At 40.1% G+C, this 27040-nt stretch overlaps 1 protein-coding gene across 1 annotated transcript in view; it reads left to right on the forward strand.

The window, feature by feature from the left end:
• The window catches only part of SUCLG2 (succinate-CoA ligase GDP-forming subunit beta), a 222778-nt gene that overhangs the window by 132610 nt on the left and 63128 nt on the right, over window positions 1–27040 (forward strand). The window contains exons 8-9 of the mRNA XM_065407893.1: window positions 4390–4551; window positions 6573–6715. Of these exons, the coding sequence (XP_065263965.1) occupies window positions 4390–4551; window positions 6573–6715 (305 nt within the window). The remainder of the gene's footprint in view (window positions 1–4389; window positions 4552–6572; window positions 6716–27040) is intronic.

The raw sequence follows: 27040 nt of genomic DNA on the forward strand, positions 1-27040 counted from the left end.
TGTATAGATTTTTCATTTGGAAAACGAACAACAGTATTTCAGAGTGGAAAATACAATTTGAGAATTTTAGTACAGTATTGGATGCTTGGTTTCTAGTTCATCTAAGATGCACTAATGACATAGAAATGGATTAATGACCTTTATTTTATAAAATCTTATTCAGTTTAATAAATTTAAGTAAAATTCCTATCAATCAATCATAGCTTTATTAAGTTTTCACCCAGTTTGTGAAACTTTTTTTCCGTGGTACAAAGCCAGGACTGTTGTCCAATGTATTTCCACCAGAAGCCAAGTTTTAAACATAAAGGGGAATTCTGCCCTCAGGAACCCCAGTAGACCAAATTTTGCTTGCCTCATTTATGTGAAAAATCCTATTGACTTCACTAGAACAAATTGGAGTAAGGTGAGCAGGGTTTTTGTTTAGTGTGTGGGTGCTGGGTGATGCTGGTGGTCTGTGATATACAGAAGGTCATACTAGATGTTCTGGTGGTTCCTTCTGGCCTTAAAAATCTATGACTCTATGGTTTTTCCATTCACTAAAATGGGGATGCATAGTCAAATAATTTGAGTAAAAGCAAGGTATTGAAATATACAATGATAATGGTTATCTTGTTTGGATCACTTCAAAAGGTGGAGTCCAAATTCTCTTGGTATGTATAATGGGGTATACTGGCTCTTTAAGAGTAGAGGGAGGCCAGAAGACCCCATTCCAAGGAGTTGGAATGATCAAAGACCCAGGAAATGGCCTGGTGTAACAGAAGAGAGACTGCAGTCCCAGGAAATTTTGTGTTGGATGGGGGGAAAACCCCAGGACATTGTTCTTTTAAGGCCCCAGATCAGGAGCCTTGTAGTGTAGTGTGAGGCAGGGTTCCCCTCTCTTCCAGCAATTCAGAGGAGCCCTCTGGATTAGGGCAGTATATCAACTGCTTTCTCCCTCAAATGGGGAGACACTGGCAAGAGAAGGAAGCCAGAGCCAAAAGGCCAGACTCCAGGGAGAGACAGCTATGAGAAGTGACCCTGTGAAGAGCTCCATGTGAATGGCGGAAGAGCCAGTAGGAACCTTTGGATGGCAATGATGGACTGTTTGGAATTGTTTGTGGGCATTAAACCTGCCCCAAGCAGAGGGTGTAAGACTTATGAGAGAGGCTGTAAGGGGCCCTGAAGAGGAGAACAGAGGGAGGCTGCTGCAAAGGGAACTCCAGCCACAAGAGACTACTCAGGAAGTGGCAGCCTTGTTATAATAGGATTGTGATGAACAGGGCTTATCATATCAGACCTTTAAAGACGCACGATATCTTCAAACAAGTAAATAAATACTGGGGAACAATCCTGGGCTGGTAACAGGCTGGACTCAATTAGCAAATAATATGCCATTTGCATACTAAAGATTTTTTTTTTTAATGTATTAGAAACTTTCCACTTAAATTAGAAGACGTTAAGGGCTGAATTCTCTGGTTCAGGATTTGCATGCGAAACAGGCCCAAAGCTGTGGATTGCTGCACAGGGAGAGGTTGCTGCATGTTTCAACTTTCAGCTGTGTGGACCTTCTGCTGCTAGAGAACTGTTGAGAAATCGCTCTGTTGAGAACTCCAGCATAAAAGGCTAAGGGTGTGCCCGAATCTGATGGGTGTGTGGGAGCAGGGAGGCCAGTGTCCGATGCTTGGGGGACGCATCTGACCTGGAGCTGGGGCAAAGAGTGAAGGTAGCATGTAGGTTCTGCAATGGGGTAGAAGGAGCATCGGGAAGCTGAGTAATGAGTAAGTGCAGGTATTGGTGCTCTTGAACAAGATCGTGCTCTGTAGTTGAGAGATTGATGCGGGGAGCCAGGTTAGTATCTTCTACTGATGAGGTTCAGGGCAGTGGAGAGGTGAGTTGATGTAGTTGGGACAGCCTCTGAGCTTTTCAGGAATGGCTGAGGGTGCAGAAGGTGGCCAAGCAGGGCATCCTCAGAAGGACTGTCGCAGTGGCCGCACCACTTTTTTCCACTCTTCTATACCAGGTGAGTGTAGGAGGGGAGCAGGAGCAGAGTGCCTGCAGGAACTAACTGCCTGAGTGGCAGAGATGCATGGAATTCTCCCTCTGCCCCATTTTCTGCGTTGTTCACAGCAGAGGATGCCAGCAGCATTTCATCCTTTTAAAACGTAACAAAAAACAAAAAAAACCCAACACCACACCCTTCTGTATCTAGGCCCATTTGAATAGCTTATTGCAATTATTTATCCTGAAAAAATACAGCACAGCACATGGAGAGTTTGTTCTTGTCAAAATAACAATTCAGATGGGCTTATTTTGCTGCTTTCATTTTTCACTTATGTCTGCATTTCTGTTATGAAATGTATTGTCCTGTGTGTTTCCTTTTGTCTCATTTTGTAACACATTCCTTTGTTAATACTCTTGGGTCAAAGGCCTATAACTGTCAATATTTATTTATTATTTTTTTGTTCTCAGTGTAAGCTGTTGAATTAGCAACTCCCCAAATCTTTTACTACTAAGAAAAACAACAAAAACTCTCCATGAATATAAGTATTGAAGCTTTCTTTGATATTTGTTCAGAAGGAAAAATCATTTGTATAATCTGTCATGCGTGTAACAATGTGCTTTTGATGGTGAAAATTGTTTGATAAATATTAATAGGTGTTTTTTTCTTGCTACTTTGTACGTAGTGTGGCCTTTTGTTAAAGATGAATGTTCCACAGAAATAAGATTCCGTTAATGTGACATTGAAAATGTTTATGTCTAAGGTAAACTTAGAATGGAAAACCAAATGCCCCCCAAACTGCATTTTATTCTAGCTCTGGGCGTTTCATTAAATAAGCCAGGTAGCATTCGAAAAGGGAAGTTGGTTGCATGGTTCTGATGTTGGTATAGGTCCTAATTCATTGTTAACAAAAATTAATGCATTACTAATACATTGGAAAGCATATTATTGACTTCACATATTTCTTATTCTAGCAGATTCCCACATGACATACTCGCATAATTTGTATTTATTATAGGGTAAGATCTAGAATCTTCCATTGGATATTTATCACATATGTACACTAGTAAGTAGCTCTCCAAAACTGCAGTAGCTGAGACTGGTCTTGATCTATTGTGATTTATTCCAGTATTGATTGTGAGTCAAGGGCAGAAAATTCTTTTATTTAAAAGAATTAAAATAAAACTATTCCATCAGAAAGTAAGAGTAATACTTTCCTATATGGTATTCTCTTTTGTTTGCTCTGTGTGTACGTCTGTGTATATGTGTACACAACAGTGGCAAGACACAGCTGAAGACACAATAGATACAGACAAACATTGCTATCAATTTTATATTATAATAATAGCATTAATGGTTTCCAGGCATTTAGTCTGGCTGGCTTGCCGCAAAACATCAATTGCTTCAGACAGTCATTAATTTCTAGTAAACGTCCAAACCAGAGGTCATTAGTGCTTAAATAATAATTTGTATATATTCTTATTTTTACTATCACATTTTTAATCTATTAAGATGTTTGCCTTTGCAAAACCCATAAAAGTAGTCAGTCAGTGTTCATCATATCCGTTCATAGTAAACTCATTTTTCACCCTTAGAATTAAAATAGCCCATAACTATTATTAAATATAGTCCTATTTAGTTGCTGCTTAGTGCTTTCTTACAACCACAACAGATGTTCAAGTTGAAGAAAAGCCTTGTATGTACTTTCCCATTTTCTTTATTTATAAAAAGTTGTGTTGATCATGCTTAATGTATACTTAAAGCTGTTGTTAATTTCTTTAAAGGAAGAGTTTGCAAGGAACCAAATAGACTGTAAAATAAGGAATATAACTGAAGAAAAAGTTTATCTACTATGGAGCTATTTAATGTGTTGTGTGTGTGTGTGTGTGTGTGTGTGTGTGTGTAATATATATATGACTGTGCATTTGACTTTAAATCCATTGTGATCTTTTCGAAAAGTTGTAACACTTTGAGGTTGGAGGACCTACAAGTTTGCTAATGGGTGAAATGATTTGTTGGGGTCACTACAACTGTATAGATCATGAAAACCACCCTCGTAACTGACATCTTTATGGATGGGGCAGTTAAAATGAGCATGGAACACAAACTGTTCTCCTACCTCTAGAAGTGGTTTCCACAACCCATAACTTAAGACACCTTGACATTATTGCCTGGGGAAGCTTGCACTGCCATCACCCACGCCTGGACTTTGGAAAAATGTGTTTTAGGGCCCTAGTCCTGCTTTCCAAAACTTCTGTTGATTACTATGGAAGCAGAATCAGGGCCTTGGTACATAATTATGAAAGAATATTGCACTTTTATGTGACATTACATATGCGGTGGTGAATTTCTGAATTAAAAAGGACCATTCAGTATCCGTAATTTGATGATTTTTCCCCCCCTTCATTTAGTTGTTTGCTTTGATGCCAAGATAAACTTTGACGACAATGCCGAGTTTAGGCAAAAAGAGATATTTGCCATGGATGACAAGTCTGAGAATGAGCCTATGGAAAATGAAGCTGCCAAATATGACTTAAAGTACATAGGACTGGATGGGAACATTGCTTGCTTTGGTAAGAAAAGCAGTCTGTCTTTGTCAGTTATCTTGGAGTAACCAATTAACAATTCAGAGTTTTCAATATCAATTGACTAATCTGTTTCTGTTTACAGTCATTTACAGAGAGTATTATCGGAAATATTTACAATTAAGTAATAATCTAAATACATAAAATTACTCACATGCTTAAGTGTTTTCAGCATCCGGTCCTATTTTATTACCAGTGAACTCTTTAAAGTGACACCACCAATTCAAAAATCACATTTCCATCTGATGACACTATATCTACTGTTACAAGTGACCCCTAAGATTGTTAGCTTATTGGTTGATTGTTAGTCATATAGTGAGTATTACTCTGACAGAAAGATATTAAAGACAAATCTATGCTTTCTCAATTTGTAAAATTTGCTTGATTTGTGTATTTTGATTTTCATTCTATTTTTTGACAGCACTTTGAGTGAATAGTCCTTTTTATTGTTTTGCTGATGTCGCCTGCACTTCCCCAAATTCTGTAAGAAGGTAATAGTAGTAATAGGTAGTACCAGTACTACCAACAGCAAACATGAAGCTGAAATTGAAGGGGCAGCAGGCAGGAGTGTGCACATAATTTAAAAAGGGGGTGAAGTTGATATGTAAGTCTATGCATGTTTAGCGCTGCTATTTTCAGGTTAGCCCGGATGACCCTTCTAAATATCAACAATGGGTGCAGGGGGGGAAAAAGAAGTATTTTAAAAAATCAGAAAATACTATTTAAAAGGCTTTAAAAAACAAAAACAAACTGGATTTAAACTTTGGTTTCTCACAATGTAAATTTGGCTCCCTTGACATCTCAATATTTCTCATGTCAAACAGTAATTGATAAATCTTGCATTATGTTGAAACCTTTGTTTTAACTGAAATTCCTTTTTTCATAGAAGTAAAATAGGTAAAAATTTAAATAATTATGTAAAACATTTTCAGTTTCATGTAAATTGTTTAAGCCAGAACATTTTATTCTGAAAAGAATTGACTTCATCATTTTGATCCGAATTAGCTAAAATGGTTTATCCTCCAGAGATGGAGGAGGGGTATATGGATGTAATATAACTTTTGTTACTGCCCACAGATTATAGTGCTTAGATTTATGCTCTACCCACTTATTTGAAAGATCCTCAGGTTGCAGTAGAACTAATTAATTGCATTGAAACTGCATTGGTCTTAATCTTTTAAAGGAACTAACATTAAAAACAAAACGTGGAGCTCATTAAACCATCAGTATCATCGTATTCAGCGCCTGAGACCTCATCCTTATGGTTCTATTCTGTACAGTAGAAACCTGCATACAATTACATGTGATATAAAAAGACTTACTTTGTACAGAAGCAATAACTTTAATGTACCAAACCATTCTGATTCATCTCACCCGGATGAGTTAATGTCCTTGCAACACTAGCAGCATGTAAAGTAGCAAAGGATATGGGATGCCAGTGTGTCTAAACACATTTTAATAGAAGAAAGCATTACCCTGTTTGAACATCATGTAAGAATTTTCATGATTTGAACACATTTGTTAAAATGAATATTCAGTTTTAAAATATTTTGTAATGCAGTATTAGTCTTACCAAGGTTAATGAAATTAGACATGGTTTGTAAGTGTGGCAGGGGAATTACAGGATCAGTAAGAAGTGAAGGATACTTTACTTTGGGTTTCTGCTGGGCTAAGAATAATTTTTGTCCTTTACTCTGAGGGGGATATTTATGTGCAGTTACATGTGTGGTGCGTAATCCTCTTTAATTATTATGAAATCCCTTTTCTCAGAAGTTTTGGGGTTTTTTTGTACAGAACACTCTTCATATGATTTTGTCCATTTATGTCAATTAAGTCACTCCTGAAAAATTCAGGTGCTGGCCTAATTTGAAACAAATCAAGTGGAGCCGGAAAGAAGTGAAGTTTTAGGACTAGTCCTTGCCTTGAACTGATGTGCCATAGTTAAATCACATTTCACAAGTCTGAATTCCCTTTTGTAAAATATCAGCCTCTGACTCTTACAATTACAGTGAATGGAGCTGGTCTTGCTATGGCAACCTGTGATATCATTTCCCTTAATGGTGGAAAGCCAGCCAACTTCCTGGATCTTGGTGGAGGTGTGAAGGAAGCACAAGTCTATCAGGCATTCAAATTGCTCACTGCAGATCCTAAGGTAAAAGAATTGTTTTTTGTACAGGATGTTTCCTAATGCACTAATATAAGGACATTTGTCTATCAAAATCAGTAATATGCTGAATAAATATAAACGATGATCTTGTGAACACTTGAGGATAGCTTACTAGAAGGATGGTCTAAAACAGTGGTTTTCAGTCTGTGGTCTGCAGACCCTTGTGGTCCACAGACTGTCTAAGCTTTCCAAAGCGGTTTGCACCTCCATTTGAAATTTTTTAGGGGTCTGCAAATGACAAAAGGTTGGAAACCACTGGTCTATGAGACGGGATGGTCATATAGTTAAGGCACTGGACTGGGATTTGTAAGACCTGGGTTCAATTCCTAACTCAGTCACCAACCTTCTGTGTGACCCTGGACAAGTCGTTTAATCTCTGTGTGCCTCAGGTCCCCATCTATAAAATGGGAGGAATAAAATTCCACTCGTCTGACTTATCAAAGGGCAGGTGCTCCATTATCATGTGTTTGTACAGCGCCTAGCACAGTTGGGGATCTCTAGGCACTGCTATAATACAAACAATTGGCCGAGCCTGTGAAGGCCTTACACTCTCCTCAAGGGCATTTCCCTGTTGATCTCTCTATATATAAAATTATTGCTTTTGGATGCCACATCTGAATTTTGGAATTGATCAGGGAATGTTCTAGGCATCTTTAGCCAGAACCTTATTTCTTTTGGGGTGGGGGGGGGAGCGTTAAATCAGAAAACCAGAAGGGGCATAATGGGGAACCCTCAAAGCCCCTGCCAGCACATAGCCTCTAGAGTCTCTGCAGTTGTCTGTAGATCAAACAATTGATCGATGGCACTTAGTAATGCCTTCTAGCAAAACAATTCCCCATCTCATCCCTGCTCATCCTTCCAATGGAATTTAACATATTGGCACCCAGAAGGACCTATCTCCCAGAAATAAAGAAGAAGGATATTTGGGGCAGGGTAGAAATGGAGGGAGGGGGGTCATGGAAGTATGCACACAGTCCCTGACTGGTGGGGGCCCAGATTGGGAGACCCTAGTGTGGGGGAATGAGGCATACAGAAGCCCTAGCATGGTGGGAATGTGGGAGGCAGACAGAGCTTCTGGCATGGGGGAATTAGGGTTCACACAGAGACCCTGCCATGGGAGAATGGGGCACCTTGCTATGAGTGAAGAATGGAATGAGAAGGCACACAGAACCTGTGGTGTCACTGTGACAGTCAAGGTCCACCCCATGGGGGGAACGGGGGTCTGAACCCCAAAGAATGAGCAATTGATACAACTGGTAGTGTACAGTCGTATTGTGTATAAACGATGTCAAGTGAGGTCTTTTATGAAAGCTTGTCATGTTCTGAACTTGATTGTCATGATGAGTTTATGTATTTGTGTGCGCATAGAGCTGTGCTTGGGACCGGAAGGGCTGTGGGGGCCACCCTGCAAGGAGTAAGTAGGCTGGTGGAAGCCGGGTGAGACCTTTGTGCTTGTGGGCTGGCTACTGGTGTCAGGGCTCAGAGCCACAGCAGCACAGCATTATGGCCTCCAAGAGCAGGCAGTGACAGAACCCTTTACTGGCCTGGGTGAAGCCCAAAACGTCTCAGTGGGGTGGGGAAAGATTGGGGGGACCTTGTTATGGGAGGAAAGAGGAGAGTTGGATCAGGAGTGTACACACAGCTGATGGTATGGGGAGCGATCGTAGGAAGAAAGGAGATAGTGGGGTACACAGAACCCCTGGCAGAGGGGAGATTGGGAGGAGTTGTAGGGAGTCATGAAAAAGAGGGGATGGGAGGGTGACCCATAGGGAGCTTGTGGGGTAGGGGAATGGATGAATGCAAGGAGCCCCTGGTGTGTGCAAAAAGTTAGGCCTACATCAGGGGTAGGCAACCTATGGCACGCGTGCCGAAGGCGGCACACGAGCTGATTTTCAGTGGCACTCACACTGCCCGGGTCCTGGACACCGGTCTGGGGGGGCTCTGCATTTTAATTTAATTTTAAATGAAGCTTCTTCAACATTTTAAAAACCTTATTTACTTTACATACAACAATCGTTTAGTTATATATTATAGACTTTTAGAAAGAGACCTTCTAAAAATGGGAAAATGTATTACTGGCATGCGAAACCTTAAATTAGAGTGAATAAATGAAGACTCAGCACACCACTTCTGAAAGGTTGCCGACCCCTGGCCTACATAAATTACGGAGCGTGTGACTCTCCCTCCCTCCCCCAGTAATATTAATAACAAAAATTAGAAGGATAAAGAAATTGTTTATATTCTCATGGCAGAGCTAGATGGGCACCGACGTTTCGCCAGTGGAGGCCGAAGTTGAGGTTATGCCCAAGGTTACAAATGAAGGAAGTGGATTGTCCCTTTTGACCTAGTCCGGGTTGGGGATTTTACAATCCATGGCACACAACAGCTTGATGGATAGGTCTGTGCTTGAAAGAACACACAAGTAGAAAAGCAAGGGTGCTGCAAGTCAGGGTGGGGAGCAGGTGCTGGCAGAATTATCTGGTGGAAGATTTGAACAGTTACCTGCACTATGCCTGAGACTGGTCAGCACTATTAGATCCTCCCTAACTTTTATGAGTACTAGAGTCACAGATTTTAAAAAAAAAAAAGGAAAAGGGTTTGACATTTGTCTGTATTATTCAGAGATGGGTGTTTAATATGGTAATCAAGGGCTGAATAGAAGTAGAGATTTGGGGACTAAATTGCATTGCAACATAGAGACTCACAGATAAGTATGGTGTGGTCTTACCTCAACAACGTACTGCAGCGATGATTATGGAATAAAGTAGGATGTGCTCTCACACTATGATTGTGACTGCAGATTTCCTAGGTGCTCTGCATGTGCTGATTTTGATGAAACATGTATCCAGTTTAATAAATTAATATTATTCATAGGCATTTCTGTACCTCTCATTAATATCTGACTATCACCATCCTACTCCAGATCTTCACTCTGTTTTCAGTGGGGATAACTGGCATAACTCAATGGATCTATGCCATTTTACCATGTGAGCATCTAGCCCAAGATGTACAAGTCACCAGCCTGAATGCTCCATAGCTCATGTCTCTATTTTTTTATTTCATTTTTTCCTTTCTTCATTTCATTTGCTTAGCCTTCTCCTCTTTGTCCCTTTATCTTTCTTTTTTTATATTTTTACATACATATTTTGTGTATTGTCTCTCTGCCTCTCTTTTCATTGAATGAATTTTCTTACTTTGTAGGCCTTTTCCTGTTTTGTTTTATTTCTCTCTCCCTTTGTTCTCTCATTCACTTTCTGACTATTTCCCTTTGCTTCCCACTCCTTTCTAGCATGTCTGCTTAGTATCCCAGTGGGCAAGTACTTTTTCTAAAATAGTTTTCAGCAGGACACTTATCTGCCATAGGGCATTTAACTAATAGGAATGTCAGACGCTCTAACGCATAAGTACAAGGGGTGGTTTTGGCTTTGTCCACTTTAGATTTTGAACCTTATAGAAATTATTGCTCATCATCCATTTTTAAGTAATTAACCTCAGTTCCTTTGACTCTGTCCCTCCACACCAGTCAACGTTCCCCAGCTTTTATGTTTTAGTCACCTAGAGGGGCTTTGTCTGGTTTCAGTGAGGCACTTCTGAACTACCTCTCGTCAGCCCTGTGATTTCACTGATTTCGCTTTATCCTTTTGGCTCCATGGCCATCAGTGACACTGTTTCAAGTCAGCATGATATCAGCTGAAATTCAGCTTTCATTTTCAGCAGTAATTTATGAAGAAAATGTGTGGGATTCAATTAGGATTTCGGAGGACATATAGCGGTGTATCAGTCTCCTATTAAACACAGGGTACACAGCAAAGAAAAACACATGGCTGGCCCGTGCCAGCTGAATCGGGTTCGCGGGACTTGGGCTGTGGGGCTGTTTCATTGCTGGGTAGACTTCCTCGCACAATCCTAGAGCCCGGGCTCCAGCCCTGAAGCCTACACAGCAATGAAAGACCCCCGCAGCCTGAGCCCTGTGATCCCAAGTTGGCTGGCACGGGCCGGCTGCAGGTGTCTGGTTGCTGTGTAGACGTATCCACAGGCACAAACCAACTGTACCAGGTTTGGACAAACTAGAGGCTAAACTCATGATGTACGTGTGACCATCCTTATTGCTGTGCATCTTATGGTCACAGGGACGCTTATTGCCAATTTAAAAATAAACATTTTATATTTTTTTCTTTTCAGTAAACAAATGGCAGTTTAATATCGGGTCCTTCCTCAATCTGAATACTATTTTCTGCATTGACAGGGAGATGGAAAAGATAATCTAATGAGCCTTTCCATTTCTTAACTAATATTGAGCTTTGATCCCCATGGGTTATGATGTTTATTGTAGTATTTGGAGTCAGTAGTCAGTTATTAATTACCCTACAACCTTTAACCTGTTTCCTACCATATCCAAGAAAAGAAAAATTTGCTCTTGGGAGTTTCCAGGCCTATTAAAGATGGCAAATATCTCTAAAACAGGTAGAGCCTCTGAGAATTATATAAACCACCAGGTCCCCTGAGGGCAGCTGACTACAATATATAGTTCTGAACTTTTAGCTGGGGACTCTACAAGAAATTAAATCTTCCAGAAAATGATCAAATATACTTTAAAACAGGACTCTCTCTTTAAATGTCTCTTAAAGTGTATATTTGTTATAAAGTATTGGGGAAGGAAGTGGGTAGGGCAAAGCTGAGGACATTCTGTTTGAGGAGAAGTTCATGATGTTTTTGTAGTTTGACAGTTTTCCTAAGTCTGACTGTTAATGGCAGCATTTAAGAAAAGAAATTAGTAACGTTTCTTGGAAAACACCAACTGTGGTTTTTAAAATGGAAATATCACCTTTAAAATTTGAGTCTTATTTGAGCTTTTCATCCTATTCTGACCTTGTTTGCTGTCTTCCAGCTAGTCAGTGCTGCATATATCAGATTGGCTGTAGAAGTGGTGCTGAATGTTTTTTTTCCCTAACAGCTCAAAATCTGGCCACGTTTTTCTTCCTGTGATCCCACTTGCCTGTCTCCTTTGCACAAATTCCCGGGGTGCCTCTGCCTTGGCAGGAGTTGAGCTCTCTTCCCTTTCCTGTGGCTACCTGCATGAAGAAGGGAGAGTTCTGGTCTCTGTCCTCGTTTTCCAAGCTGCTGGGAGGCATCAGTGGGATTTCATTGCTCTTCTTTCTCACACAAGGTGGAAAAGAAGTTGCAGTCTTCAGTGCCACAGCAGTGCTAAGGGGCTTGTTCGACACCCTCAGATGAGCGGAGTGCAGTGCTGATCAGCAAACCCCTGGTAGAGTGCTGATCAGTGAGCAGTTACTTGTTCTCACCAAATTCTTCTTTTGTCCTCACCGGTGTTGAAAAACACTGACCTATTGATTAGTTGTACTACTGTACTTTCTTGGAGCCCTGGTGATGGTCCCAATGTACTTGAAAGTCTAAAAGCTATTGACAGGGTAGGAACAGTGGTCAACTGGATAGGGCACTGGACTGGAACTCAGGAAAGCTGGGTTCAGTTCCCAGCCCAGACACAGACTTGATGTGCGACTTTGGGAAAGTCACTTTAATCTACCTTGTGCCTCAGTTCCCAGCCTGTAAAATGGAGATATTCCCCTCTCACACAGGAAGGATAAAATACAATCAGATATTAAAGTGAAGAAGCTTGTATAAGTAGACAGATGCAAAGTCACCTTAAAGAAATTATAAGCAATTCTGTTTTACCATTGACTGACCTCCAGCACTGACCTGAACAGTGGAATCTAAATGCAATGAAAAGTAGTAACTTCACTGAAAAGAGGGGCAAAAATTAATCTCTTTCAACAACTGAAGCTCCAATTGTTTTAAATGGTGTCATTGACAATGGCAGAATTTAATCCAATCAGCAAGTGTTTACTTGTCATATATGCAAAACATTATATTGCCTAACAAATATTTTTCAAGCAAAATATTATATATTGACATCTGTTAACTCATATAAAGGGAATAATTAATGCCAAACCCAAGAGAAGCTTAATTTGTTTTTCCTTCAGCCATTCCTTAGTCCAAACAGATTATTGTTTTATGAATATGAAATAAGCATTCTTATTCCTATCACTGCTGTTTGCTTATGTCAGATGCATCTCTCTGTCCACTCAGTGAAGGAAAAATAATGGCATTGATGTGCCTTGACATTCAGTTGTGTGTGAAGCAGAGGTCTTGTGGTTTTTCATTTTCTCAACATCTGAGGCACTGAACAGAATTCAGAAGAAGAGTATCGTTAAATATTTTGCAATTCACTTATTTTCCAGCTGTGCTTCGTGTTCAGATAATACAGGTTATCCTTGCTTATTATAGAAGACATATTTGCCATCAGTTTATCATTTGGGCTTGAGGGATTCTGAATATTAGTTTTCTTAAAGTTGCGGCCCATTATGTAGTAGCAGAAGGGAGTTGTTGTTTTGTACTACCATAGCAGAGGTTTGAGTTTATTAAGAGATTTTGGGCTCGGGGGAGAGAAAGTAAAGTGAAACTTCACACTTCAACCAGGAAATTGTTTAATTTACTTGGTCTTTATCTTGTGGGAGTGTATGAGTTCAGTTCATAAAACTCAGAGTTCCCACGCTGAGTAACTGCAGCAAGTCAGGAAGGGCACAGTTGTTTCCTGGACTAGTATGTGAGAGTAGAGCAGCCTGGTCAATCAAACACATACAGACACTTGCTCAAGGGTGTTGTTTCTGAAGTCATAGTTCCTCCCATCAGCCCAATTGCTAACTATATTTTACCATAAAGGTGTGGCTTTACTATATGGCTGACTATGTGAAAATGTCGCTTTCATACTCAGGAGCTTTGTGCCTTGTGTGTATTCAAAATTCTAGATTAAGGATAAACATAAAGTTTTTACAGTTGTGTTAACTCTCACTTCTGCAGAGCCCAAAGAGATTTGGGAGAGTGAGTTGGGTTGTTTTCCTCCTTATGCCTCTTCAAAAGATCTTTCTACTAAGTTTGACTCAGTTGTGGCTGTCAGGTCCACTGAGGGCACGGGGATCACACAAGTTCTTTGTGGGGCAGAGACTGTCTTTTTATTCTGTTTTTGTACCGCACCGAGCACAATGGGGTCCTGGTCTGACTGGGCTCCTAGGCACTACGGTAATACAATAACATTATTGAAGGGCAGTGGGTTTGTACAAGTGTCACTAAAAGTTGAATTTAACCTGCAGTACATTGTAATCCTGGTAGTGAGGTGTGCGGAGAAAGGAACCCAGCTGGACAGTGAGTAAGGCTAGGTCTACACTACGGGGGGGGGGGGGAGGGTGTCGACCTAAGATACGCAACTTCAGCTACGTGAATAGCGTAGCTGAAGTTGCGTATTTTAGGTCGACTTACCTGGCTGTGAGGATGACGGCGAGTCGACCGCTGCCGCGCCGCCGTCGACTCCGCTTCCGCCTCTTGCCGCGGTGGATTTCCGGAGTCGACGGCAGAGCCATCGGGGATCGATTTTATCGCGTCTTCAGTAGACGCGATAAGTCGATCCCCAATAGATCAATTGCTACCCGCCGATCCGGCGGGTAGTGAAGACATGCCCTAAGACTTGCAGTGCAGTGAATGCCCAGGGCCAGATCAGTGTGTTATATCATGGACCAAAGAGGGAACACTGTACACAAAACTAAGTGATTGGGCAACAAAATGGCAAATGAAATTTAATGTGGATAAATGTAAAGTTGGAAAAAATAACCCCAACTATACATACAATATGATGGGGGCTAATTTAGCTACAACTAATCAGGAAAAAGATCTTGGAATCATTGTGGATAGTTCTCTGAAGGTGTCTACGCAGTGTGCAGCGGCAGTCAAAAAGGCAAACAGGATGTTAGTAATCATTAAAAAGGGGATAGAGAATAAGACGGAGAATATCTTATTGCCCTTATAGAAATCTATGGTACGCCCACATCTTGAACTCTGCGTACAGATGTGGTCTCCTCATCTCAAAAAAAGATATACTGGCATTAGAAAAGGTTCAGAGAAGGGCAACTAAAATAATTAGGGGTTTGGAACGGGTCCCTTATGAGGAGAGATTAGAGGCTAGGACTTTTCAGCTTGGAAAAGAGGAGACTAAGGGGGATATGATAGAGGTATATAAAATAATGAGTGATGTGGAGAAAGTGAATAAGGAAAAGTTATTTATTTGTTCCCATAATATAAGAACTAGGGGCCACCAAATGAAATGAATGGGCAGCAGGTTTAAAACAAATAAAAGGAAGTTCTTCTTCACACAGCACACAGTCAACTTGTGGAACTCCTTGCCTGAGGAGGTTGTGAAGGCTAGGACTATAACAGCGTTTAAGGGAGAACTGGATAAATTCATGGAGGTTAAGTCCATTAATGGCTATTAGCCACGATGGGTAAGGAATGGTGTCCCTAGACTCTGTTTGTTTGTCAGAGGGTGGAGATGGATGGCAGGAGAGAGATCACTTGATCATTACCTGTTAGGTTCACTCCCTCTGGGGCACCTGGCATTGGCCACTGTCGGTAGACAGGATACTGGGCTGGATGGACCTTTGGTCTGACCCAGTACGGCCGTTCTTATGTACATTGGCTCATCCCATGACACCCAATGAAGCTCTGAAGCATGGCTATTTATATTGCTTCCACTGTTCTTCCCCGCTGCTGAGAGTGGGGGAGTCAAGGCCAAGCTGCGATTCCTCCCAGAGTTCTGCAGCGGCCATAGGAATAAAGGGGAATCAGCAAACTGTTGGGGACTGGAGCTTTTGAACAGCTTTCTCTTTGCTCTTCATCTCTTTGGAATAAATAATCTTTAAAATCTGCAGGTGGAAGATGGTATGTAAAGTTTAAAACAAAGAAGGCTACATTAACCAGCGGCCCATTATAGGAATAGAGCAGGGAGGTAGAAGACTAGCCTGTTGGTCAATTTCTGTATTTAAGTAACTGACTGATTACTGGTAGTTGAGTTTTCTAAAGTTGTAAGGATGTCAGACTTTTGAGCATTAGGATCAGATGACCTTCCTGGCTCCCTCAGCTACCAGTGTCAATGTGTATACAGTGAAGTTGAAATGAAATGTAAATAGCACTCAGGTACAGACGTATTACTGCATGCTAGCATCGGATTTGTTTGAATTGTCAGATTGCATGTCATTTCAGATAATGTAGAGAGAACCATATTCTTATATAGTCATTAGAAACCCTTTTGCTTTCTCATTCAAATATCATACATCCTTTACACACCTCATTACCCCGCTCTTCTTTGCCCAGCAGGCAAAGTGTTTTCTTTATGCCTTGCGTGTTTTCCCGCAAGTGAGTGAAGCATGGGACGAATTTTTAAGTCCTTGAAAAGCTATTGTTGGAGAACTGTTGTAGTGAAAAATGTCCATGATGTACTGGCTGTATGCTAAAAACGGTGGATTTCTTTGAGAGGAAGCAATGCCTAGTCACTGAACTCGACTGGGAGCCAGGGCGTTCTGATGTGGACTCTGACTCTGACTTTGTCCTGCGGCAAATACTTAGGCTTGAATTTTTAAAAATGTCCCCTAATGTTGGGCATCTGTAAAATGTGGGTTATAATACTCATCTACCTCATGGGGAAGCTGGGCATTAATTAAAGGTTTATGCAGTACATAACAGATGTAAAGTGCTATAGAAGTGACATTCTCTCAGTATGGCCTCCTTTCTTTTTGCAAAGCCACATCCTAACAGGGACTGTACACTTAGCGTTGCTTTTGTATGAGCCAAATGACTGATAAATAAATTGCAATTCAAAATTGAGAGGTGCCCTGATTGTGTTTTTGACATCAAAGTCAGGCAGTTTCAAGCTAGTAAATTATGTAAATATCATATGCTTCAGCAACTAGATCTAATTATGTCAACCTACTATTATTATTTTTCTCTTATGGTAGTGCCTGAGGCCTCAGTTGAACTCAGGGACCCATTCTACTAGGCACTGTGCAAACACCTAGTGAGAGACCATCCCTCCCCTGAAGAGATTACGGTCAAAGTAGACAACAGAGACAGAGGGTGGGATCGGAAACAGAGATGAAAGCAACTTGCCCAAGGTCAAGGGTAAGTGGCTGAGCTGAGGATAGAACCCAGGTCTCCTGACTCTTCAGACCCTTAGACCACACCCCCTCAGATGAATGTACGACCCCTAAATGTTAAAATATTTCTGTTTGAAGACAGGGCTATGATTGTTGTCTACGATGAAGCAACCAAATTTAAACAGGTTTTTTTGGGGCAACAATAGAATATTAGGAGGAGAGTCAAATTGTTAAATACTACTTCAGATTTTGTATAATCAGGAATGCTTTCTCTCTTCAGGCTTTTGATAGCGTCGGATTCCTATCATAGGGTCATAGTAGTTAGAGATGAAGAGGACACAGTAGATCATAGAGGCCCCTTTTAAGATTGGAATAAAGTTGAATAGTGCAGGTCATATTTTCTGCATCAGATTTATGCAAATACCTTATCCTTAATTGAACGCAACGAGGCTTTGCAAGGGTGAAGATGTCCAGATGCCTTCGTGGGCATTAACTTGAGACATACCCATATTTTCATCAGTACTGTATCTGTGAGAAGATGTTTGCAACATAAACTAATAAAATTTGATCAGAGGTATTTTTTAAAAAAAAACCATACATCCTTGTGCTTGTGCGGGCATTATTCTGAAATGACTAGTCATCTTTCACACTACTTAATGTATGTGAAGCGCTAGAAAAACAAACTTTAATTTCAAAAAGGATTTTTCTTTTTTAAGAGATTGCCGGCATATTGCCAGTATTTGTGGAAATCTGCAATCTCACTTATGATTTTCAAAGATAATTGTATTGAATCGATACATTTATAATCAAAAGTAACTGCATTTTTAAAAAAGGGATATTAGGTAATCTAAATAATTTTATATTAATGGCAAAAAGCTACATTAATGCAGAGTTAAGGTTGCTTGGTGATATGTTGGCCCCTTGCAAAACATCGAGTTGGGCGGAACTCAAATGTCTGAAAACCAGGAAATGCACAGTTAATGTTGCCCAGGCCCTCTTTCAGCAATGCCCCGATATGCCCCATTCACATGTACCTTTTCAGACGTTTGAGTTTTACTTAACTCAGCGTTCTGCAAGGGGATGACGTACCACCAAGCAACCTTAACTCTGGGTTAATGTAGGGTTTTTTGCCATTGAATTTCTCTTCTGGTTCAAAAAACTAGGATATGTTGTTGGTAGGAATTAGTAGTCATTTAGGCAGTTGTACACATCATGTCCTGCAATTTGCATACCTACGCGGCCAACCAGCGCCTCCAATCCCCAACACACACACATCAGCTAGGTCCCACCAGCCTGCTTCAATACTTCTCCCCAGCTGTTGTACCAAGCCCCCTTTTCCACCATCTCTCTGAAGTCCTCATTCCCTGGTATGCAAAAGTTCCTATTATTGTTACTTCTCCCCCCTCCTATAACCTGATTCACATGTGATTCCCAGACCGAAGGACAACTGTGTTATAGTGGAATGGTGTTCCTGACTGCGTTTCAGAATGGTTAAAGGGTGGAGTTTGTGGCAGGGCCAGTGAGAGACATTACAGAGAGGGTTTCTGTCCCAACATACTGACAGTTCTATGTTTGAGAGAAAGATCCTCTGACCCCTGTCCGATCGATATACCCCATCTCCGAGAAATAGTGAAGTGTCATGTTTCTGTGCCATACAGGACACATTTTCTAGTCAGCCATGAACCCTCCAATTTCCCAATTAATGTTTTTCCAACACTTATTAATAGCTTTCATATTGTCGCTGTAGCATTCATGCCATTCATCAGCCAAATCAGAGAAGACTATCACAGCTCCTGGATACAAATCTCTGAGTTGGTCCAAATCTGCTCTCATACATCATTTGAGGAGTATACCAGGAAAAAGGCCAAGATCATTTCCACCTGAGTGAATCCCCACAATGTCCAGGACTAGATCACAGTGCATTAACGAATCAGCAAGGTCCATGTGGAGAGTTTGTCTGTGGCAGGCTAGTTCGTAGTGAATTCACATCTCCGCTTGCCATGAACTAAATGTTCATGTAGACACATTCTTTGCGTGTCAGAATAGGTGTTCTGTTGGTGCTGTGTTGTTCAAGCTGCGGGCAGAATTTGGGTAGCTGTTGCAGCTTCTCAGGAGTCCTCTTGGTAACGTGTCGAAGCATGGCCAATGCTTACCTCCTACGTGAATACAGGGTCAAGAGTGAGTGGGCAGCAGGATACAACAAATAAATGGATATGGCAAGTGCATTATATATCAAGTACAGATTAGAAGCACCACATGTTCTTGCCCAGTTCTTTGTCTGAGGACAGGGCTGGTCGGGGATGTTGGTCTCAAGCCATATCTCATTAAGCACCCATTGGGGTCTTCGTCTATTATTCATGCCTGTGATGGGGACATAGGACTAACATGACTGCTGGGTTTCAGGTATTGAGATTTTTCTTGTTTAAATAATTGAAGTTAAGACCAATCTTGTCAAACATTTGCTAATGATGGAGTCTTTATTTGCTGAACACCTGATAGCAGAACCAATGTATATATACATGTGTATGTCCTCAGTGCTTAGTTAAAGGATATAACATAATGGGCTAATAAATCTCAGAAGTATTTGACTCTTTACTTTATTATACTTTACAAACTGCTTTAGATTTTAAAAGTGTATTTGTCTCGCTTCACAGTGAATAAATATAAGAAGTTAAGAGATTTTTGGGTACCTTAGTTAAATTGGTAATTAATTCCAGTGGGATGAATAATTGATTATGAATCTTATTACAGATAATCCATCTTGCACATTTAGAGGAGGAATGAAACTCTAATCAAATTAAAAGGTCATATTGGTAGGAAATAAAATATAATTAGAACTCGTACTTTACCTGGTTAGTAAAGTTAGTCTGTAGAGAAAACTGCATCTTAATAGCCATTAATTTTAAATGTTTGGCTTGTTCAGGCTGTCAAAAAAAAGTGATTACATTCTTACATACATCAAAATTAAGAGTTCTGACCACCTCACTTCCATTTGTCCGTCATTGAGATAAACCTAGATGTGGAACTGTCTCTCTCAAATAGTTATTTTCTCATTCGGTCTCGGTAACACAATGCTCTTCTTTGGGCATCAGTGTAGAAATCAGCTGTTTGTTTTTTTGTCATTGTAGGTGCTGTTTCGATAATGCATAAAGGATTGAAAAATAACCATGGATCTTGTCATCTACTATCTAGGTAGCTTTGTTTGAAAATGTTGGTCATATACAAATAGCTAATATTTTTATTCTTTCAAAATACCGTATGTACTTGCTCATAAGCCGGTTCGTTTATAAGCCGACCCCCCTCCCCCAAATGGATAAGTAAAAATGGAATTTTTTTTTATAACCCGTTCATAAGCCGACCCTATAATTCAGGGGTCAGCAAACTTTGGCTCCCGGGTCATCAGGATAAGCCGCTGGTGGGCCGAGATGGTTTGCTTACCTCGAGCGTCCGCGGGCACGGAGGTAAACCTAAGTAAACAAAGTGTCCCGGCACGCCAGCTGCTTACCCTGACGGGCCCGGGACAGCAACTGGTGGGGAAATTTTTTTGGGAGGAGAAGCTGGGAGTCAGGGGAGTAACCCCTGTGACCACCCCCCACATGACCCAACCCCTAGCCCGGGACCCCCACACTCTCCCCATCCCATCCCTTCCCACCTTATCTGGGTAGGGCCAGGGGAGAATGTCTCTGGCCTGGCTGGAGCTGCTCCGGCAGGCTGGGCAGCGCGGATGCAGCCTGCTCCGGCGGGCCAGACCGGGCGGCGCGGCCGCAGCGTGCTCCGGCGCCTGGGCGGCGCGGGCACAGCCTGCTCTGGGGGGCGGGGCTGAGCAGCACGGCTGCAGCCTGCCAGCCCCGGAGCTGCAGCTGCTTCGGAGGTTGGGGGGAGAGCAGCGTGGCCAGAAGCGGGGAGACTCTGGCCCCGCCTCTTCCCTTCTGTCTCTACTGGCTGTGCTGCCTCTCCTTGCTCCCTCTGTTCGGGGGAGGGGCTGTGTCCCACCTCTCCCTCTCTATACCCGTTCATGAGCCGACCCCCTTCTCTGGTGCTTCCCTTTTTTACTAAAAAAAAATTCGGCTTATGAACGAGTATATACGGTCATTTATTTGATCATTTTTCATAGACCAGAGAATTAAGGGACCAATCCTGCAAAGATTGCTTAGAGTAAGGCCTATCCATGTGAATTAGGTTTACAGGACTGAGCCTAATGTTTGGTACAATGGTCAGCTTGTGACAAGTGTTTCTCAAGACAAATGCATGTTTTGTTTTGTTTTGTTTTAAAAAAGCAGTTTAATAAGCTCTTTAAAACTGATTTTGACAGCTATTATGAAAAAGTTATTACAAATAACTATTTAAGGAAGTCTTACAATTAAGCAACTCTTGGAATTGTTGGGATTAATGAAGGAAAAGACCTATTAAAATATCCAGTCCATTTCCTTGCCAATGGAGGATTCTTCCCTGCAGGATACACTCCGTCTTTCAGTTCAGGGACAGACAAGTTGTACTCCGTTTTAGTGGGACTGGTTGAGTCGTGTGGCGTAGGAATTTGAGAATTCTCCCTATTCTGTTGCTCATCATCTTATACTGTGTATAGTTCAGTGTGGTGGTTCACAGCTTTGGGGGAAGGGAGAGGAGAGCACGAAACCCTGGAACTTTTAACAGCAACAAACAGCATGAGGAAGTAATAGGCAAGATTGTTAGAAATAACCGTGTCAATCAAAAACAACAAGGAGTCTGGTGGCACCTTAAAGACTAACAGATTTATTTGGGCATAAGCTTTCGTGGGTAAAAACCTCACTTCTTCAGATGCATAGAGTGAAAGTTACAGTTGCAGGCAAAAGACTGGTATCAATGCAAAATACATTGTATGATTATTTTAATGTATATAGATTTGTAAATGTCATTTGTAGATGTCTTAATAAGACCCACCGTAAAGATCCTAGAATAAGAACAGGTTATTTGTTTACAGTTGATATCATGTGCAGTTTATGCTTCTCATTCATTTGATCTTTCTACAAGTGTCTCCTGCATGTATTATCTTTATTACATGGAGCTGAATTAACTTCTTGATGTGGTTAATCTCTTTGAAAGTAGAGAATATCTTTGTTTTGTTTTTTTCTTCTACTCTTCACATCTGAGAGGCTATGCCTGTCTCCTCTCACACTTCTATGTTCTTTCCTTCACTCTCTAGAGTTTCCATGGTAGATTCAGGTTTACCTTGTTTCAGAAAGAAAGTGGGGGACCCTTTTATTTCTTTTTTTAAGAACTTGTACATTCAGCAAATTAGATCATATTTTTTACTCTAATTTGAATGGCATCTTTCTCACAATTGAAGCTTCTTTTTCAGACACAATAGGCATTTATCTGCATTCCTGGGACCAGCAATGGGGAATTGTCTTTCTCCACAACTGGAGGAGTGTTCTGTAAGTGGAGTACTGTGCCCATGCATATCAGTTAGCATTCCCATGGGGCAACTGGCACATATCAGAGTTAATTATTTTTCATTCAGTTTATCTGTGGGTTTCTTCATTAATCATGTGTTAACATTCTGAGCACATCTTTTTCTCAGCTAGAATTCTGATAGAATAGCTTTTGAGCAAACATCTTGGAGTTCTAGTTCTTGGAGGTTAGAAAAACAACAACAAATAATCCATCCAAAATCTTAACCCTTAGCATTCTGGATAGCATTTTATCATTCATTGATCTACCGTAGTTTGTCTCACTCATTTGTGTGCCAGGTAAATTACTAGCAACTATGTGTTTCCACAAGAGGTTTCTTTTCTGTTATTGCTCCCAGTACATTAAATTTCTTTCTTTAAAATGATTTTTTCCCTCTTCCTTTTTGAGAGTGAACATTTTGCTATGATTTAGTACACTGCCCTTCCTTGTTACAAAATACAACCTTCATTTGCTGCATGAGCATTTTCAAACATGTTAGAAGGAAAAGTGATTTAATACCTTTATTTGATAAATGGAGAGGTAATAGTGTTTCTCAAATGATGATATTGAATTAAACTTGAAATTTGATCAAGAAATCCAGCAGACACCGAAATATATGATGAGAGCGTATATATCAACATGAATTGATGCACTCTTAAGAGATTTAGTGACAAAAAGCTGATATTCAACCTAATACCCTTCTTTTGTATTAGATAAAATATTTAGCAATTTATTGGTAGAGAATAAGTGACCCATTCTGTTTCCAGTAACTCCCAAGGCTTCAAAGAGAGCAGGAGCTGGTGTTAAACTACGCAAATTCATACTGGAAATAAGGTGCAATTTTTAAAACAGTGAATTACCTACTGGTACAATTTACCAAGGGTGATGGTGGATTCACCATCAATGGACATTTTTTAATCACATGTGAATGTTTTTCTAGAAGATATGCTCTAGTTCAAATAGGAATTAATTTAGGGAAGTCCTATGGCCTGTATTAAAGCTGATCAGACTAGCTGATCACAATGGTTCCTTTTGGCTTTATAATCTATGAATAATGTAAATTATGAACTCCCTGAGGCAGAGTCTGTCATTTTTACTATGTCTGTGTGTACAGAGCAATGACATCCTGTTCCACAGTTGTTTTTTCCCGAAGTACTGTTGCAGAGCAAAATATAAATAATATATAACTTATATCTCTTCATTGACATCACTTAAATGATGGTTAAAATCCTTCCTTATTAAAAAGTTAAAGATTCAGCCTAAGTGTAAAAATTAAAATGTTCAAAATCACTCAGCATTCGCCTAACTCTGCTCCCACTGAAGGTGGTAGAAATTTTATATGAAACAGAGTGTAGGGTAGGCTGAAAATGAGGGGTATTTTTGTAGGAACACTTTTGACTTTTCATCAAAAACACACAAACCAAAAACGTGCAGGCCTAAACGTTTTTTATTTTGTCAACAAAAAGTAAAAATCTTCTGTGGAAAGGAGACATATTTTGTGGGGGGGAAATGCATTTAGTTGAAAACAGTTTTGATGGAAAACTTTTCAATCAGCCCAACACGAGTGCTTTTGAAAATCCCATCCTATTAAAAGAAAGTGTGTGTGTGTGTGTGTGTGTGCGCGTGTGCGCGCGTGCATGTAAATATCTATATATACACACACTCATGTATATAGTGGTTACCCAAAGGGAGAGAGTAGTGAATGGTAGATAATGTATGATTGAATGGATTTTGCTGAAATGTTCCAACAAGATCCAAAAATGTTATTGGAACAGGTTTTTTTGTTTGAAAAAGTAATGAGCAATTTAATTGGAGTAAGTGAGCACAAAAAAGGCCTTCTCAACCTTAACTGCAATGCTTGCTGTAATGCTGTAATATACATCTACTTCTGTAGAGTAGGAGGTTGTGTACTATTTACATTCCAGCATGATGTATTTCTAATGAGTGCCAAAATATACTTTTTTCATTTTTCTCATAATATTAATGTTGCAGTGAAAATAAAATATTAAACTGGTATGTCTAGTGTATTTACAATTATAATACATTTATATTTGAAAAGATAGATTTTTGGCGAAGAAAGCTTAGCTATATAAGAATATAAATAGTGTATACAGAGTAATATAAAGAATAGCTTCATATTTTTCATTTATTTGAATGCAAATGAAATATATGTAAATGTTTCAAAGATGGCTAATGTTTCAAAGATGGCTTGGAATGTTTGTATTTCAGAATTGTGAAGGAGACAAAGATAAATATTATCTGATAAACTAGCTTAATTTTAAGTTGCACTTTTAAACTTTATTTGAAATTATGATATAATTTTGAACCTTAAATTTTTAAAGATATAACTTCTACCACAACTGAAGCTAAGCACTTTACAATGAACAATACACAAAAAGTGCTTAGAGCCACCATACGTAGTCTCAAGCCATCGGTGCCCCAACTCTCATGAAGAGATCACTTATTATAAACCTTTAACATCACCCTCCTTGCTCCCTCCCCCCCGAAAGATTGAGAATCTTTTTTTCAAAATTTGGCATGTGAAGTTAGCCTCAGTTGAACATAACTGGCTATTTGCATGTAGAGCTACCTGAATATGAATGTGTAGTTGTGATAATTACACATGGAAATGAGGTGTCCATTTTCATGCCCCTTTTTGCACATGCAATTGTGTGAACCCTATTTTGAAAATCAGGCCCTAATTGTTTAATGAAAGTCTGAGCAAACACAATTGCTATACAGTGTGCACCAAAGCTTGCCAAATTTAAGCTCTGAAAGACTGCTGGGGGACAAAGAACATTCTGTTGCTGGCTGTAGACAGACAAACTCCAGGAACTGTCAGTAATAGTGGAGCAACCAATCCCAGTTGTCATGACAGAACAGAAAGTTTCTACATATGGAGACAGGCTTCAGAGGGGTAGCTGTGCTAGTCTGTATCAGTATCTCTAAGGTGCCACAAGGACTCCTCTTGTTTTTACATATGGAGAAAGGCTTACTGACTAGAACATAGGCCTCACAGCAATCTGGTCATCAGAAATGCAGAATCACTTTTCTGATTGCATGGAGTTGTGGATTTACTGGATGATACCAATATTCGGTTGACTAAAAGGCAACTTTCAAGCGGGGGGGAGGGAATCCTTAATTTGGCTTACTAACACATGCCAGAGCTGTATTCACAAATGAACTCCAACTGAGAATATTAGTCATGAGAGTTAGTACAAAGCTTTGTTGTTGTTGACAAGGTAAACTCAATCTTATTAAAGCAGAAGCCTTAAAGTAAAATATAAATGACTCCTATTGGTGGTAGATTTTGGATTAATCATGACATGGAAAAAGTAAAAGGATGTCATAGACAGATGAATGTATTTTTTCACAGTAAAGTAAAGCTCAAATTTTTTTGCAGAGTTTACTTTTATTTAACTAAATCCTGATTGTGACCCTTCCAGAATACTATTAAGTGTGTAACTAGCCTTTCAAAAAAAAATATCAATTATTGGGGGGAAGTGAATGAAAGTGCAGAGTCAATATTTTATAATAGGTGATGGGACTTGAATGCCTAATGTCCAGCAAATCATTTGATTTAAAGGTTTGGGACTACAATGCATGACTTTTCATTGAAGAAATATAAAAGACCAAATTACTGTTTGCTGGAAAGTCACAGAAACCTTATCAGAATTGTTTAGTTCCTGCTCTCCCTGGAGGTTTTCCTCTTCGACCACTGATTGAGTATGTGCTCTCTGAATTGTGAAGGATTTGCCTTTAATCAGAACTTTCACAGGACCCTGTACAGTTGTTGTTGGAGGGGAGGGGCTGTTACTGAGAAGAGAAACACAAATACATTTTTTGTTTTTACTTTGTCTTGCAAATTACAGAAGTAATTGAACTAAAGAGAAAAAATGAAAACAATTTCAACCAAAATCAAGCCTGCAATACGTAGCAGCAGAGTAAACCAATCTCCTATGATGATGATGATTAAATATCTGTGCTACTTTAGTTTTGCTAGCATCAGAAGGGCAGCCTTGTTTTCTACTTAGTATCACAGAACAACATGTGTTTAGCAGCTGTTCAGCCAGCAGGACAAGTTTTCCTCCATTGATTGCTACTATTTTTTGACCCTCTGTCAAAGACCTTTCTTGATCCACTTGTTGTATCAGTGGTCAAATTTGTAAGCTCCATGCCATCAAATGATATTTGTGAACAAGCAGGACCTATGCATGTGGGGCCTGATTCTGGTACTTTCCCATTCGCTGCATAGCGCCTTCCTCCATGAGTAGTCCCCCCTGAAGTCAATGAGCCCACTTGCAAAATAATACACTATTGAGGGTGCGTAAGGATATCTGAATCTGGCCCATAATGCAACACTAACCATGTCACCATAGTGATGACTTATATAGCACCCAGGGTGTAGACATGCCTAATGACAACTGCAAAATAATGTGGATTCATAGAAGGTGTATGACTTTAGAATCTGAGGTTTCCACTTCATAAATCACAGGCAATCCATTTACTCAAAGTTTTGATTCACAGCTAGGTCCAAGAACCTGATGCAAATTAAATTATATAATATACTTTTTTCCAGTAAAATAGAATTAAGGATTGATTCTATTGGGAATATCTTGTGCGGCTCCTTGTCGTTAACGATAACGCCTGTTATGCCTTCTACTGCAGACTTGCTGGCATTTCATTTCTTCATTAACCACACATTTCTCAATTTCGATCCACCTGTTTTCCAGTACAGTAGTGTTGGTGACAAGTGGCTCTTCGCCAAACCTATATTATTTTGCATCTTAGCTTTAGATCTAAGGCAGTCGGGGGGGGGGGGGACACTTTGAGTAGGACTCAAGTTTCGACACCATAGAAATCAATATTGACAAACATTCTG

This window comes from Emys orbicularis, chromosome 7 (genome assembly GCF_028017835.1).
Source record: "Emys orbicularis isolate rEmyOrb1 chromosome 7, rEmyOrb1.hap1, whole genome shotgun sequence".
NCBI classification, from domain to species: domain Eukaryota; kingdom Metazoa; phylum Chordata; order Testudines; family Emydidae; genus Emys; species Emys orbicularis.